This window comes from Phalaenopsis equestris, unplaced genomic scaffold, assembly GCF_001263595.1.
Source record: "Phalaenopsis equestris unplaced genomic scaffold, ASM126359v1 Scaffold000813, whole genome shotgun sequence".
Taxonomy (NCBI): domain Eukaryota; kingdom Viridiplantae; phylum Streptophyta; class Magnoliopsida; order Asparagales; family Orchidaceae; genus Phalaenopsis; species Phalaenopsis equestris.
This window is the reverse complement of record NW_018165253.1, coordinates 106,552-123,977: the sequence shown is the minus strand read 5'-3', so window position 1 is coordinate 123,977 and position 17,426 is coordinate 106,552. Positions and strand designations below refer to the sequence as shown.

The window sequence follows — 17,426 nt, the reverse complement described above, 5'->3', positions numbered from 1 at the left end:
CTGTTTAATTGCCTTCATTACCAGGGTACTGCAAAAAGAACGTGGGGATTTTCAAAGTTTTTGTATTTTGTTGGATGAGAAAGAACTATAGTGTGAACTTTTAGTGAATTCAAAACTCATATTTTAGTTCAATTTTGGTTAATTTAAAACTTGTCTGTCTTTGCTGATTTTGAAATACATGTCACTACTGCCCGACGTCCGCACTACCAGCAACTGCTGCCCCCCACCATCTCTGGCTGCTTTTGCATTTCACCTGCTGGATGCTGCCGTCAAGTGATATCTACTTCAAACCAAACATATATTTTACATTTATTTTGCACAAAACCAAAACATTGGTAGACTATATTTCAATTACTGATTTCCTTTTTCTTCGCATTCTTTTTTTTTTCTTTTGAGCAAAACGAACTACTACTTGGTTTCTTAAGTCAAAGATCAAAATTCACACAAGATTAGCTGAAGTTGGCAGCGTGAGTTCCGTGAACTCCGCTAGGATTACTGCATTTTTGACTGATGATGGAGGCGATAGCCGAAGTGCTAGTTTGGTAGTGTTATTATCTGAAATGACCCAAAATTGCTAAATGTAAGCAGTTTTAGAGGCTTGATCCATGATAAACTTGTTTCATTGACTGGTGTGTGAAATGGATTATTATTTGTTTGAGCAAGTTTACCCTTTGCATTTTTATGGCTATGACATTAATTTGGCTCCTCCTTTAGAGGCTCTTTGGGATCACTTTTGTTTTATGCTTTCTATTTTTTTTTATTTTGTTATATATATGTTTTGGTTTGAAACAAAACCTGTTTGTTATGTTTGATGAAGATATAATTGTTTTTTTAGAACACTCGAAATATTTAAATATTATTCCAAGTATTTTTAAAAACATGTTATTTAAAAAAAAACAAAAATCATAACATCTAATAAACATAACAAACATATTTTAAAAAACAAAAGAAAAAAAAAATTTATTTGAGACAAGCCTTTAGTCTTTTCAGTTGTGGTTTTACTTTTACCAGAGAGTTGAAATTGAGCAATAAAATAACGTCTCTTTTTTCTTCTAATCAGGATTATGGCCATCGTGTTAGACTAGCAACACATGCAAATTTCAAAGAGTTTGTTTTGACTGCTGGTCTGGAGTTTTTCCCCCTTGGAGGAGACCCAAAGGTTCTCGCTGAATGTGCGTACACTTTTGTTTGTTTTTTCTTTTTTAATCTTTTAGCATAGGCAGTGATGATTAATAAAAGATTATTGGAACCGTCATGTGACATTTATTAAATATATTTATTTATTTATTTGCTCAGACATGGTTAAGAATAAAGGATTCCTACCTTCTGCACCCTCTGAGATTCCAGTTCAAAGAAAGCAAATCAGGGAAATTATTTTTTCCTTACTTGCAGCCTGCAGCAATCCAGATGTGGATTCCGGCATTCCTTTCAAAGCTGATGCAATTATTGCTAATCCGCCGGCATATGGTAAGAGCAATGCAATCAATTTATAATCCATATATATATATATATATATATATATACATAGAGGGACATTTACATACATAACACGGTTCTTATGTACTTACATATCTAACAACTAAACATTCATATTTACATGCATACCACTTAAATCATTGACATCACATTAAAAACACCACCATAATGATAGGAATGACACAAGTTTCTGGAGGAATTAGGACAAAAACAATAGATGCATTTCTGCCGGCAGTAAATCAAAACGATACAATCCCGAATATATAAAAGATAAACATCTACAATTCGAGAGGTAGACAATCTCTCCCAAACTCTAACCTGAAGGTTCAAGACAATAATCACACATACCCTAACCCTAAACATATTAAGTCTTATTTATACTCCAAAATAATAACTAATAAATGACAAAATTACCCTTTTAGTCTTCCACCTAACATAAAATTTGGCGGATAGCGTCGTAGGTGCCGATCTAATATTACTCCCTTTTGAAAAGGTCATTTCGTCCTCAACGTGTATGAGAGGAAATTATTGTTGGATCAAGTCGTATTATTCCATGTGGCATCATAATATTACAATTCTTTTCATTTAATTATTCAAAGCGGTAACAAGGAGCAACAATTGCCACGTCTCCACCTGGACCAAACCAATCTAGGAATTGACTCAGAGTTGCCAACAATTGCCACGTATTCCTAGTTTTTCTAGTACCTTATATTTGCTTTTAGGATGTTTAGAATTTAGTTTTCATGAGTTTTATGTCGTGGCAGTCGTCGACATCTCCGTTTTTCCCTTATAGGGCTATTTCCAAGGGTCAAGTGGTGCTTCGCCTGTATTTTGCTCCCGTGGTGGTGATTATCTTTTCTCTACCCTTCTACATCCTTCCCACATTGCTCCTTGTCGCCCTCCTTTGCTGCAGGTACTTGAAATAGCTGTCTTTATTTTTCCTTTCTGCAGTGACGGAAAAAATTAGAGATCGTCTTAGATGGTTTGGTCACATTAAACGTCGACTATCTGATGATCCGATTAGGAGAGCAGATGTTTTAGATTCGACTTATGTTAAGAAAGACAGAGGTAGACCTAGGAAGACTTGGGCTTATTGTATAAAAAAATGATCTTAATTTTTTAGAACTAAAGGAAAATATGAAACTAAATAGGACACGATGGAGAAAAATGATTCATGTAGCCGACCCCACGTAGTAGGATTAAGGCTTTGTTGTTATTGTTGTTGTTGTTGTTGCAGTTTTCTGCCTTCCAACTGTTGCCATCTGCTTCTTTGTCTGTTGTCACCATCTAGAACAATAAGGAGTTGTTCTTACCATTTTCGGCCTTCCCAGCCATTGTTTCTTCCCTTCCACCTTGATGCTACTTTCTGAACTTTCGCGCATACCCTTTCTCAATTGCTGCCATCTTTTAGTTTCCCCTTTACTACTAGCTAGGGCTGTCAGAAAAGCTTATTGTTTGCGGACAGCTCGTGTTCGACTCATTAAGCAACTCATGTTCGAATCATTCATTAAGTAAGCGAGCTAAGTACAAATAGTTTTTTTAAGCTCAAATTACAAATGAGTTGAAGATAATCTTTTGTTCAATCGTGTTCGACATGTTTGGACTCGAAATCAAAAAATTATATACATTATTTATATAATAATATATTATAAATATTTACATCTAAGTTTAAATCACCCTCTACTCGTGTGTTCATGTGATTCTATGACATTTATTATGTAGGAATGTTGCAAATTTTAATCAAACACCCTACATCTATTTTTCTAATTAATTTAAACAAACCAATTTCGAGCTGAAGGTGAATAAGAATATGTAATCGAACCGATCACGAAGACAATGTTCACAAGCAATATCGAACACGGGCTAATTTCAAACAGAATGAATTTCAAATGAGCCAAACACAAGTCAAGCCTGAGCTCTCTCAAGCTCGGCTCTTTTAAAACCCTACTACCTGCACCCTAACTTGGACGCTCCTTGTTTTTGTTGTTCCGGACTTTTCACATCTTTGGTGTTGCCTAACTTGGACGCTCCTTGTTTTTGTTGTTCCGGACTGTTCACAGCTTTGGACAGCCCTTTTGCATCGAGTTCCACTGCTTGCTTGTAGCCCAAACCATTGGAAACCACAACCTTGTTGTTTTTTGCTGGTTAACTTCCTCATCCACTATCCCGCCACCTTCCAAACCCTCGCCAACCACCACCTCCACCTCTTGATCCAACCTTAGTGGAGTTTTTTCCGTCTTTTGTTGCAATTTCGAACTTCTTATTGTGTTTGGTTGTAATTTCCTATTTTATTTTAGTAATAATATTCATTTTTCTCGTTGTTCGTTAACTACATTATCATTTAGCATTAGAGCTAGTCTAACCCTAGTTCTATTTTAGGGCTATCCAATAATCCCACTACCAAGTATTTTTTCATCTCTTTTCCACTCAAACCATCCCTACATACTCTTCCACACCTCCAAACCTAAATCCCAACTATGCCACCGAGGAGAAATTTGTTAAAATTCAGATCGGGAGGAAATGACACAATATCACTTAAAAGAAATCTGCAAAGTGATGTTTATGAACTTTCTAGAGAATTCTTCCAAATGCAATAAAGGCTTGCTGCTTTTGAGAAGTGACACTCCTGAAGGGCCACCCGTAGTCACATCGTGATTTGTCAGATCAAAAGATGAAGTGAATCCCTTCCACAGAGTAATTTCTAGTGATGAAGAATCAATACTCTGGAGATTTGCATGGAATATCAGAGAAGCTAAAATTTTGGATTGCTGGGTGACTTAAACACATTTTGATGACCAGATGAATCCAGACAAATTTTTTGAGTGGCTCCAAGCAATGTAACATGTCTTTGAATGCTAGGACGTCTCATCAGACATAATGGTAAATCTAGTCGCCACCAAGTTAAAGAAGAGTCTGTTGCTGTGATGAGAAAATTTGAAGCACCTGCGCCAACGGAAAGGGAAAAAAATCACTTTTTAGTCTTAGATGAAACGAAATATGCAAAGCAAATACCTACCTATTCATTATAAACATGACATGTTCTCGAGACAACAACACAGGGTGACCGCCGCATCTTACTAACAAAATTTAATCATAGGGTCAAGAAACAAGAGTACACCCAATCGAATGTCTAAGTTGATCCCGCCATAGGAAAAGCTAATTTAGAGTGGAGACGGGCGGAGCCAACCAACATTCATAAATCTGTCTCAGGCAGAAAGTGCGTTAAGTGCTACAATTTTGGGCAAAGTACATCACATTGTCTAAAAAAGAGTACGGTCTATTCCACTTAGCAGGGAGCATTTGAAGAAATAGACAATAACATAGTAGACACTGAAGAAGACGAGCGCTTGAAAGAGCAGTAGCTTCCAACTAATGAGGGAGAGATGTACGTCATTCAAGTTGAGCCCATGAGAGAAACTCCAGCAGGAGTAACATTGGTTGTGCAAGAGGGTCATGAATTTCAGAAACCGACTACAGATACATAGAAACCCTAGATAAGGGAATTTCAAAATTTTTAGATATATAGTCTGCCTATTGAGTTGCCTTTATTAAGGAAGGTACAACATGTCAGAGTTGATAAACATTTGAGCTATATTTGGAAGTATAAGGGAAGTCATTTGCGTATTAAATTTAGTTCAACAATATAGCCACCGACAAATGGTCAAACATTAGGGATGAATCATAGCATTGAAAATCGTTTTAGGAGCTATGGGAAAGAACATCTTACAAGGTCTTTCCAGAGAAGAAAAATTGGCCTTCTAGAGTGGTTGCTATTGAGACTTGACCAATATGACATAGATTTCGGTTCAGAGTTAGTTCCTCCAGACAATTTTTTTTATCCTATGTGCCCAACCAAGTATGAGTGGAAGAGTCGAATGACAAACTTTATGGTTCTAGTGTTACTTTGTGAGAATCTACTATTATGTGCATCTCTAGCTCAGGGTGTGTTAAATGAAAATGGATACCTACAAGACTTACCAAGAGATTACAACATTTTTGCTACCTTCAATGTGTCCGACCTGACTCTGTACTATGGGGAGACAAAGCTTTGATTGATGAGGTCGAAGCTCCTCTAACCCTGTGGGACTGGCGTGGAGCGATAACGAGGTGTGAAAATTGCCTCCTCCATCTAGAAGAAATTAATATAGGGATTAAATAGAGTTTATTTTATCTGGATTCCAAGTTTCCTATGGAGGCAAGCTTCTATAGTTAATTACATCCTAAATGACGGGGGTCACTTGAGAAAACTCTCAATGATGATTAGAGGTGTCAGTCTTCGAGAATTCAAAGTTTAGATTTTCACGATAGGACGTGGAAAAGCAAGTGGGAGTAACTCAAATAGGAAAAAATATTTTTAGGTGTCCAAAAAAAGGAAAAGGTTAGGGGGTGCCACAGATCCTGAGTTTAGATTTTCACGATAGGACGTGGAAAAGCAAGTGGAAGTAACTCAAATAAGAAAAAATATTTTTAGGTGTCCAAAAAAAGGAAAATGTTAGGGGGTGCCACAGATCCTGAGTCGAAATCTCAGTGACTTCTCGGATTATCCTAATGCGTAGCTGGCTTTTGGAGACGATGTTATTTAGGTGTTTAATACTGTCAATTTTATTATTTAGGACTTTTATTTGCATAATATATGATTATGCAAATAACACACAGAGATATGAGGGTTTACGTCGTACCATACGACAACCTCGGAACCTAAGACAAGTTAAGACTTACGTTGCACAACATGTTTGTGTAGGGGCCTAAAGAGGGTATGAGGATTTACGTCGCACCGGACGAGCTATCTCGAAGTCCTATGGATTATTGTTTAATTCTAATGAGAGGTTTGTTGTTGTAGACTTGTTGGATCTCTCGAAGATGTCCCTTTGCAGGTCCTCAACACGTCGCTCATGGCGTATGCTCCAAGCTACTTGTTGAAACAGCAGTCCTAAGGTCTATGGTTCAACATATTCTACCAGGTATGTTTCAATATTTTGGTTTTGTCTGTAAAGTAGATGAATGCAGGTAAGAAAATACCGTGTAGTAAATAAAGAAACTGCAGTGCATAATAATGCATACCCGGGCTTCTGCTACTGTTGCATGGCTAGTTCATAAAATATAATATAATTTGCAATGAATTTAAATAAATTGCAAAAAAAAAGGAAGAAAGCTGGAACTGTAGTGTGAAAAGCAACAAAACGAGTCGTAACAAAACATGAACAGGCAAAGCATAACCCGTGGTCACATACGAAAGACTAAGACTAGGTATAAAATATCAGTAAAGGTGGGGACTTAGAGCTATACTGTGTGCTTCCCAGCCTTGGGTAAGAGCTACCAACTAGATAATTTACGGAAGACAGTCCTTAACCTCTGCCGTAGACCTTTGTAAGTTTTATCAAAATTCTTTGATTTTTATATTCAAAAGCTGTTGTTCAGACTTACATGTAGTGTTCACTTTAATAGACAAAAGAAATTTTATTTTTATTGTTGTAAATATTATGTAAAACAGTGCAGTCAACATGCTAATTACTCTAATCAGGCTAGGACTATTGGACATTTAAGAGTATCAGGGGCAACAATTTCACCAAGAGTTGGCGAATAGTATCATCGGTTTTTATCCTCTCCCTTTATTGAATGTCCTTGAGGTAGGTGATACTATTCTAATAATCTCACTTCGTATCTCTCGTTTAAGTACATATAAACTATGTCGCTATCGTCCTGGTCACCTAGACCTTAGACTTATTCTAGTCGGGTGATCCATATGTGACATTAACAAATGTCTCCAATTGCCAGGAGGATTTGAGTGTAATGTTCAAGCTCAAATCCCGGTGCATTGAGTTTCATTTTAAGTTAAGTTATGACGAGAATTTTACTATTTGACTTAATTAAATCAGTCATGAATCACTGCTTGGTGCAGATCCTCTGAGTTTCATTTTAAGTTAAGTTATGACGAGAATTTCGCTATTTGACTTAATTAAATCAATCATGAATCACTACTTGGTGCAGATCCTCTCTATTGCTTTAACTATCTTATGAATTAGGTCAGATGCCTAGCTTTAATATCCATTTGAAAATTAGGTAATGAACTCTCATCTAGGGCGTGCTCCTAAAATCTAGGAAGCCTACACTTTAACTTGAGCTTCAAGTGTTTTAAAATGTTCTATCTTCAATTAAGTATTTTTCAACTAATACTCGAACATCTTTAGATCAAACTTACCTCACTATCATGCTCTTAAGACCTAGGGGATAAACCTATAATTTTGCCAAAAGGTTCATGAATTGTGCTTTAATCCCTATTAAAAAACAATTGAGCTTAAGTCTAGCCAATGCTTAGAGGTCCTAATTGATAGCCTACTGATCTTTCAATTCAGACACCTAACTCTTGAATCATTTAAGCTTTTTCTCCTAATTCTCAACAATTCTCACAATTACAATTTTATCCTTATTATGTAACAAAAAAGGTGAATGATTTGCTATGCTATTTCCCCTTGAGTTTCATTCATCTCAACAGACTAATTATCATTGTTTTTCTTTTAGTACCCTTCCCCTCTGATTACTCCCTTTTTTTTAAAGGCATGAATCAATTCTGAAATAATTAAATCAGAAATTCTCATTTTTTAACTTAACCATTGACAAGAAAAATGAAAACAAAACCAAATAAGCGGAGGAGGCTGACCCACTTAAACAAAATCAGCAAAACCAGGAACAAAACCACAAGTGAATCAGTCTAAAAATGTTTTAATTCTTTCAAAAATTAATAATCAAATCATCCCTCGAAACATCAAGCAAATCAGATTCAAAAAGAGTATTTGAAGTTTTCAAGGCAATATAAATATAACTTTTAAAATGATTTAAAAGTAACATTTTGGGACTTCAAATTTAGTGTTTAAAAGAAGACCCCAATGGAACAATTCAAATTTTAAAAAAGGAAGAAGCTCCAATAACTTTCAAATCTTCAAAAATCAAAACTGTTATATTTTCAAATTTTACCAAAAAAAATGCGGCATTTTAACGTTTCCAAAAAAAATGGTGGACGAATTAACCACAAAAGTTATGCAAGTCCCTTCAATAACTTAAGGAAAAAGAAACAAGCGAGAAAAAAAAAGACCACAACTATGCTACACATGCTCAACATTTCATGCTTAAGAGAACAAACTTTCCAAATAGAACATGAAAAGTTTTATACTTTTGCAAACGTAAAACATTGAAACTTTTCAAAATTTTCAAATAAAACACTTAAAGCTTCCAGGTTTTGTAAAAATAAAGCATTGTCAATCTCCTAAACTTTGCAAATAAAGTTTGAAAAGTTTCAGATTTTTCAAATGTAAAGCACCAAAACATTTATAAACTTTCCAAATTTTCTAAATAAAACACTTAAAGCTTCCAGGTTTTGCAAAAGTACAATATTGCCGCTCTCCTAAACTTTCCAAATAGAGTTTGAAAAGTTTTAGAAATTTCAAATGTAAAGCACCAAAGCATTTGTAAACTTTCAAAAATTTTCAAATAAAACACTTAAAGCTTCCAGGTTTTGTAAAAGTAAAGCATTGCCACTCTCCCCAAACTTTCTAAATAGAGTTTGAAAAGTTTTAGATTTTTCAAATGTAAAAGACCAAAGCATTTATAAACTTTGCAACTTGAACATGAGAATTTTAAGATTTTTCAAGAATACGACACCTTTTCAAGAGTACGACACCGGTACGACACCGCAACTTTCCAAGCTTTGTAAACAAACATAAAAGGCTCTCAGATTTTTTAAAAGTGAAACACCAAAGCATTTGTGAATTTTTCAAGTTGAATATGGGAGCTTTCAGATATTTCAAAAATAAGGCACCGCAACTTTTTAAACTTGCCAAAATGTAAACTAGATTGTGACCTTAATTGTGCTTTGAAAATTATTTAACTAAAGAACAAGTAGAGAGCAAAAGAAAGCTCATAAATATCAATCTAAGCGCAAGTTCTTGCAAATACAAATTCCACCAAACATTACTCTCCTTTCTTTTCTATTCCTCTTTTTTTATGAACAAGCATGCAAAGCAAGAAGCATAGGAACTTTCCCTTTTTTTCTTTAACTAAAAAAAAGAAACATAAAATAGGGAAGCTATGTCTTTAAATACTAGCAAACAAATTTTAAAAAAAAAATCGGCATGAACATTCTTTCTCTTCCTTCCTCTTCTTTTATTTCTCTCTTTTTTTTATTCAATCGCGAGAAGCATTTGGCCTAGAACAAATCCATTCAGCAAACAGTAGTAACAAGTAGCTAAAAGAAAATAATGTTAAATGCAGAATGTTTGATCTTGTGTTGTGGAAATTTGAATGAGTCGGAATCCCTGCATTGACCCCGAAATTTGAATTTGAAGAAATCAGAAGCCTTAACATCCATCAAAGGGGGTCTTACTCCTATCTTCGGAAGTTGATTTGTTTTTTTTGTTTTTTCTTGTGGAAGATTTGTAGGATTTGTGTGTTGCGGGAAATTTATGGGAGTTTATGAACTGTGTAATTTATGAGAATTTATGGAGAGTTGCAGAATATGTGTGGAAGTTAAAGGAATCAGAATCCATGCATCGGTCCTGAAATTTGAATTTGAAGGAATAGGAAGCCTTAACATCCATATAGGGGGTCTCACACTGATCCTCAAGAAATTGAAATTTGAAGTAATCGGAAGTCTTAACATCCGTATAGGGGGACTCACACCGATTCTTGGGAATTTGAATTTGAAAGAATCAAAAGCCTTAACATCTGTATAGGTGGCCTCACACCGATCCTCGAAGATTTGAATTTTGAAAGAATCAAAAGCCTTAACATCCTTATAGGGAGCCTCACACCGATTCTCGGAAAATTGAAATTTGAAGGAATCAAAAGCCTTAATATCCGTATAGGGGAACTCACACCGATCCTCGAGAATTTGCATTTGTTTAATATCCGTATAGGGGAACTCACACCGATCCTCGGGAATTTGCATTTGTAGGCCACATTAGGAAGAAAAATCTTAACCTCCATTTAAGGGGACTTTACATCCAACCTAAGAGACAAAGAGGAGTAGGAAGTATTAACATTCATTGAAGGAATCAGATGCTTTTAAATCCATCTAGGGGAGCTCACACCGATCCTCGGAGATTTGCATTCGAAATTTGTAAAATTCTTATGGAACTTGTTGAATTTAGGAGAGTTGTGAAAAATACATGTAGGAATTTATGCAGTGTAGAATTTTGTTGAAATGTTTGTGCATAGATTTGTAGTGTTGACATTGAATTTTGTGGAAGTTTTTGTGGAATTTGTGAAAATTTATGCAATGTGGAGAATACCTGTAGATGTTTATGCAGTGCAGAGAAACTATACCAGCTTGGACAATCGTCGGGGACATGACATCTGAATTAGATCTAGCCGAGAAATAACAACCGTTAAAGAAATTACGCCAAATCTAGGATAAAGTCAGTCACATTGGGAAAGAATGTCGGAGACTTAAATCAATCTCAAGAGGCTACCGAAGAAAATGTCTATGCGATAAAAGATGTGGTTCCTTAGAACCAACCAAGCCCCATTCACACGAGTAATAGGACCCAGAGTTCCTGTGGGAAGAAACTTCGGGCCGAGAGAAATGACACTGGTGATAGGTCGAGAAGGCTTAAGTTGACCAAGTCGAAATTTGAAGGGATGTTCAAAATTTTGATTTTTATCGTTTTGCTTATTTGGCTCAGTGCTGTGTTTCATTTCATTTTGATGTTGAAATTTATTTGACATTGAATTTTATTTTGTTGCATTTGTTTTAAGATTTGGACCCAGTTTTAGACAGGTGCGACATCCGTGTTTCTAAGAACAAAGTTTTGTTTTTAAAACATCAAAATGCATAGTACTTCTCCAGGTATTATCCATTGATTGAAGACGTATAAAAATAACTCATTCTTTAAGGTACTATCGGAACTATATTCTTTCAAGTGCACATAAAGATATGCTACTTCTAAGGACGTCACGGTATTATCCATTGATTGAAGACGTATAAAAATAACTTATTCTTTAAGGTACTATCGGAAGTATATTCTTTCAAGTACACATAAAGATATGCTACTTCTAAGGACGTTACAACTCGAAAGGCTGCAACTTTGTAGCTTCATTGTGGTTGTCATCCTTTCTTTATCAATTTATATCTCCAAGTGGAATGAAATTGCCACATTTTAAAATTCCGGAACAAAAGTAAGCTTTTGGATTTAGCATGTAGCCTAATCATGCATAATTGGATGTTATTTTGGTTATGCTATAGTCTACAAACATGCTACTTAGGAATTTGGTGAGACACTTGTTGGTATGAAGGATTTATGCATTGTTTTGGGGTGATTTCGTTGGTTGCCTTTAGGTGATTTGTACACTTCTCATTTACTCTCTCTCTCTCTCTCTTTCCTCATCATCCAAATAAATAGATGTCTAATGAGTGGAGAAAGGTTCAATTGGTTTTTATATTCAAGAATAGAGCGGATGCATACACCATTGTGCAAATTATAGATGAATTAAATTAGCTTCTTCTAAAAGAGACCTTCACATAATTCATCTTTTCTCTTTGATTTGTTATCCCCCTTTTTTTTTGCTGAGAATTAAGCACATTTAAGGATTTTTGAATATCTAAGCTTAGACACTAATTTTTTATTTTGTGCCCACCTCAAGTTTTTTTTTTCCAAGTCAATTTTCACATAATTTTTTTTTGTATCATTCTCTTTTGCTCCTTTTATTTTTTGGGAGTTACTATATCTGACTTTTATTTTTTGGGAGTTACTATATCTGATAGAGCATATTTTTTTTAAAAATTTCTTGAATATCCAATCTCTCTTAATTAGTCATTCCCAAAATATTCCTCAATATGAATTATGAGACATTATAGTCCAATTGAAGTCAGGACCAAGTCACTTGGTCGACAATTAAAAAAACCCGTGATATCCTTAGTCGATTACTCGTATTATAATCACACTATTTTATTCTGAAATTTACTTAGGACCCAATCCAAAATCTTTAAAGTGAAGGACCCAATTATTAGGGCATTAATTTCATTTTCTCCCGAAATCATAGTTTTTGTCACAATGCTTAAATTTTTATCTTGAATTACTCCTTTCTTGATTGTCCTATTTATGAACTTTGAATGTTTTGTTAACCGTGCTTTCCAAACATTGAACAGTTCTGAAAAGCAAGTTTTTTCTTTATTTTATTGCTGTGGGAGGAAAAAGACAGATAAACATTGATACAACTAACATCTCTTTCGATAACAAAAGTAGTACAATAGTAATCAAGAGACATTCTGTCCTTTGTCGGCTGCATCGGAGTCAAACGGAACACTGGGATCGACCGAAATCATATTGATAGAACCTTTTTCAGGTTCTTTTAAAAAATTCTTTTGCAATCCCTATTCTCTTGTTATTGAAGTTCTCCTCAAGCCAATCTTTACAAGTGAAACAATCTTTTATGGTGTATCCGATCAGCCTGTGATATGGGCAGTACCTCGGATGATCTCTTTCATCAACTTCGTCTGGTTTCGTCGATTCAGAGAGTTTGAACTCAAATTTCTTTATTAAATTCTGAAACATTTGTTCGACTGTCTCATCTTGAAAGTATACATTTAGTTCAAACGATTCTTTATCTTCGGAGTTTCACTTCATCTGTTTGATAAGACCTCTGTTAAAACGATTGCTGACCATTCTGTCGAGGATGTTGGTAGATCTGTTGAGACTGTTCGACTTGTATCTGCAAGGGTTGCTTGCCCCTATCAACCACTGCTACTGCCCTAGATTTCTTTTCAGATTTCTTCTCAGATGTCTTCAATGGCTCTAGCTTCTCAGCTTTCTCAAAAAACTCAAGTTGCTTAGCTTCTTCTTGAAGATTCTCAACTTTGCTAAGCAGCTTCTCGAATGTCTTGATGGTGAATCATTTGAGTAAGAAACCCACTGGACCATAGATGCTTTTTAGAAGGATTTCGACTGTGCTGCTCTTGGAGTTGTGGCCCACACTTCATGCTCAAATTTCTCCATCGCAGAATGTTGTCCATCAATATTTCGGTTGGCTTCTGTCGCTCCACCACGAGATCACCGACGGTGATATGGTATTTAACTCTAGCAAACCTCTTAACAAAGAGGTCTTCCAATTCTGCAAATGTTTTCACTAAGTCATTGGGTAGTTCGACATACCAATCAAAAATCATTCCTGAAAGACTACTCACAAATTGACGACACAACAACACATCACTATCCCTCGCGTTGCAACAATTTGCTCAGAAGTGTGCAACATGTTGTTGGAGGTTTCCCGTTCCATCAAATATTTTGAATGACAGTGGTACGAAACCCTTGGGGTACTGGACATCATCAAATTCTTCGGGATAAGGTCTACCCTTTAGAATCAATGCCTCTCCTTTTGATTGAGTCAGGACTTCTCTCACCTGTTGTTCCACCATGCTTAATGTCTTCTTCTGGTATTATGCTCTGGACTGAATCCTTCTTCTGTTGTTGGTATTTGTCAGTAGAAGTAAACTATTTTTTTTCGTTTGTAATATGAACAATTTTTGGCTGACTTGTTCTGGAGCTGTCATTTGTGGTGACTGTGACTATCCTTGATCATCTCTTCTTTTAGTTATTTCTTCATCTGGTTGATCTGTTCATCACGCTGTTGAATGACTCTTTACAACTCATCCACGGCGTTCTCCTTAGTGGGTAAAGGAGCATCACACGAGGATAAGGTGGCTCTGACCTCAACAATGTTAATTTTTGCGAATTCCTCTATCGCATAATCTGACAGATCGTAGGGTTCATCACCCGCATCCTTTCTTTGTTCTTCACACAACCGTGCAATGTCGACTCGAAGCCTTTCCAACGTAGCCCCGACTGACCTTCGTTTGACAACTTTAAGGTCAATTGGAGTTTTTTGATGAGCTTCACCTCTTTTGTTGATCGCTGGTGCAATTGTGTAGAAGTCAGTTGGAACAATTGAATCAACTAAAATCATATTGTTGGAACATCTTTCAAGTTCTGTCAAATACTCCTTTGGAATTATTATGTTCTCGTTTTTTAAAATTTTTTTTAAGCCTTTCTTTGAAGCTGATACAGTTCTCCATAGTGTGTTCGAACAATCTGTGGTAGGGGCAGTAGTTGGGATGGTCTTTCTTATTGATTTCCTCTGATCTCTTTGGCTCTCGTAATCGAATTTAAGATTTTTAATCAAATCCTGGAACATCTTTGCTACAATTTTTCTGAAAGAATATACTTTGTTCAACTACTTGGTCGCAGATGGACCCTGTCTTTCATCCATCTGGCGTAGCCTATGCTAGGATGACTGTTGACTGTGCTGTTGGTTGTATTGTTGGCCATTTTGTAGATCGTATTGCTGCAGATATTGCTGGTTGTACTGTTGCAGATGCTGGTAGATCTGTTGAGGCTGCTCGACCTAAATCTATACTGACTGCTTGACTTTATCCGCCGTTGTTACTCTCTCAAATTTCTCTTTGAATGTCGTCGTTGGCTTTGAACTATTATGGAGAGTCCTCTCCGGAGGTAGCAGGCAACTGGTGAAACCTACTCCTTATGAGTAGAGGTGATGTATCATGTAATCCTATCTCATCCAGTTGGAGGGCGGTGTCAGTAGTAGCCAACTCTGTGGCTTTCGTCTTTTTGGCCCTTAGAATTTTCTGGTTGCGCCTCATTTCCTATGTTTTGGTCAGTTGCACGAACTTTGAATTGGACCAAATCTCGAATATGGAAAACGACGGGGCAAAAGCATCGACTGACACTTCTTCGTCTAAAATCTCCTTCCCTTTGTTTATTGGAACAGTTGATGTAGTAACGGTGAATCCAGTGACAGAAGTAGAAATAGTCTTGGGAGCAGTGCTTACACTCCTAGTGGCAGAGTTTACAGTAACAGCAGAATTCTTTTCAATCAACACCTTCTTCAGAGGGGGGAATTTCTTAGTAGATTTCAGATTGAACTCCACCACAGGCTAGACGGACTTGTCCGTTTCAGGTTTCATTATTGCAACAGCAACATTCCCAAGTTTGGCTTCAATATCGTTGAATCTTTTCCATTTAATGACCGCCAAGTCAGGCAGCTCGCTCTTGCTAACAACAAACTCCATTTTGGTGGCAAAAGAAAATATCAACTTTGGTGAAGACATTGTCCTCATCATTTGAAAATTTTCCGGATGTCAGTGACTTTCAATGTCTTGTAATTTCAACGAAAGTACTCAAATTAACACACTTGTCTTTTGAACTAGGTATCCTTTGAAATTTATTCATGTGAATTTTGTTCCAAATTTTGTGATTTGTTTCACTTTCGTTTTGTTTGGAGTTTAAATGGAAGATTGTGAGAGTGAAATTTTAGTGTTAACTCGTTCACCACAATTCAAGATCGAATAGGAATGAAGCGTAGGACCCGGTTTGAGATTTGGAGGGGGTTGGCTTCGCATCGGGCTTTCCGGTTTGAGATTTGGAGGGGGTTGGCTTCGCATCAGACTTAGATAGATCACTCCTAATCTACCACACCTATTAGAGGTCCAACCCACACTAAACCCTAAAGATTCTATAGCCCATCTGTTTAAGGATGTTTAAACAGATGACTCCTGAGTCCAAAAGAGTTGACTATACCTGCGCAAGAAAGAAATGAGCGAGCCATGCCAACGGAAGAATGGTAGTTTGGTCCATGGGGGACATTGACACACTATCGATGTATGAAGACAAAACCTTCTAATCAAAATGGAGAGAGGAACTCGTCCCCAATGGAGTCGTCAAAATTTGTCAAACATTTTTTTTTATTTATGAAAATTGAAAATAGTTTTGAAATTTAATTTAATATAAGAGGTATATAATTTGGTTTTGAAAGTAGTATGTTTTAATTTTCAAAAAATGAGATCAAATGAATCTCATTTGTTTAATTTTTTGCATAATCGTGTCTGATATTGTGGTGAATACTACACCTTCCCGAAAGATAAGTGTATACATCGACGATAAACCAAATCCTACAAATTAAGAGATTTTTGACATCCGTTTGGTCTGCAAACTTTTTATGTGTGACCGACAAGCTTCTCTACCTAATATAAAGATTAAGTAGGGTTTACTTTACCTGAATTCCAAGTTTCCTATAGAGACTTCTTTATAGAGGCAAACCCCTATAGTTAATTACCTCCAAATGACGGGGGTCACTTGAGAAAACTCTTGATGATGATCAAAGGTATTAGTTTTCAAGAATTCAAAGTTTAGGTTTTCACGATAGAACGTAAAAAATCATGTGGCAGTAACTCAAATAGGAACAGTTATTTTGTGAAGTCCAAAAGAAGGAAAAGAATAGGGGATGTCACAGATCCTGGGCAAAACCTCATTGACTTCCCAGACTATCCTATGTGTGGCTGAGTTTTGGAGACGATGTTATTTAAGTGTTTAATACTGTCAATTTTATTATTTGGTGCTTACATTTACATGATATCCGATTATGTAAATAGCTCGCAGAGATAGAAGGGTTTACGCCGTACCACACGATAACCTTAGAACCTAATGTGAGTTAGGACTTACGCTGCACAACATAGTTGTACAGAGACTTAAAAAGGGTATAAGGATTTACATTGCACTGGGCGAGCTACTTCAAAGTTTTACGGGTTGTTATTGTTTAATTCTAAGGAGAGGTTTGCTGTTGTAGACTTGTTTGATCTCTTGAAAATATCCTTCTGCAGGTCCTCGACACACTGCTCACGGCATATGCTCCAAGTTCTTTGTTGAAACAACAGTTCTAAGGTCTAAGGTTCTACCAGGTATGTTTCAATGTTTTGGTTTTGTATGTAAACTAAATGGCTGCATGTAAGAAAGTACCGTGTAGTAAATAAATGAACTGCAGTGCATAAAATAAAATGCGTACCTGCGCTTATGCTACCGCTGCATGGTTAGTTCATAAAGCACAATATACTTTGTAGGGAATTTAGATAAATTGCAAAAAAAAAAAAAAAAAAAAAAAACAAAAAT

The 17,426-nt window shown here is 36.1% G+C and overlaps 1 protein-coding gene across 3 annotated transcripts in view; it reads left to right on the top strand.

Moving 5' to 3' along the window:
* LOC110031427 (sterol 3-beta-glucosyltransferase UGT80A2-like) overlaps nucleotides 1-17,426 on the top strand; it is a 70,140-nt gene that overhangs the window by 17,153 nt on the left and 35,561 nt on the right. For 2 of the 3 annotated variants that reach the window (XM_020734610.1, XM_020734612.1), the window contains exons 4-5: nucleotides 1,061-1,172; nucleotides 1,297-1,467. In XM_020734610.1, coding sequence (XP_020590269.1) covers nucleotides 1,061-1,172; nucleotides 1,297-1,467 — 283 coding nt within the window. The remainder of the gene's footprint in view (nucleotides 1-1,060; nucleotides 1,173-1,296; nucleotides 1,468-17,426) is intronic. The other variant, XM_020734611.1, reaches the window with a different exon arrangement.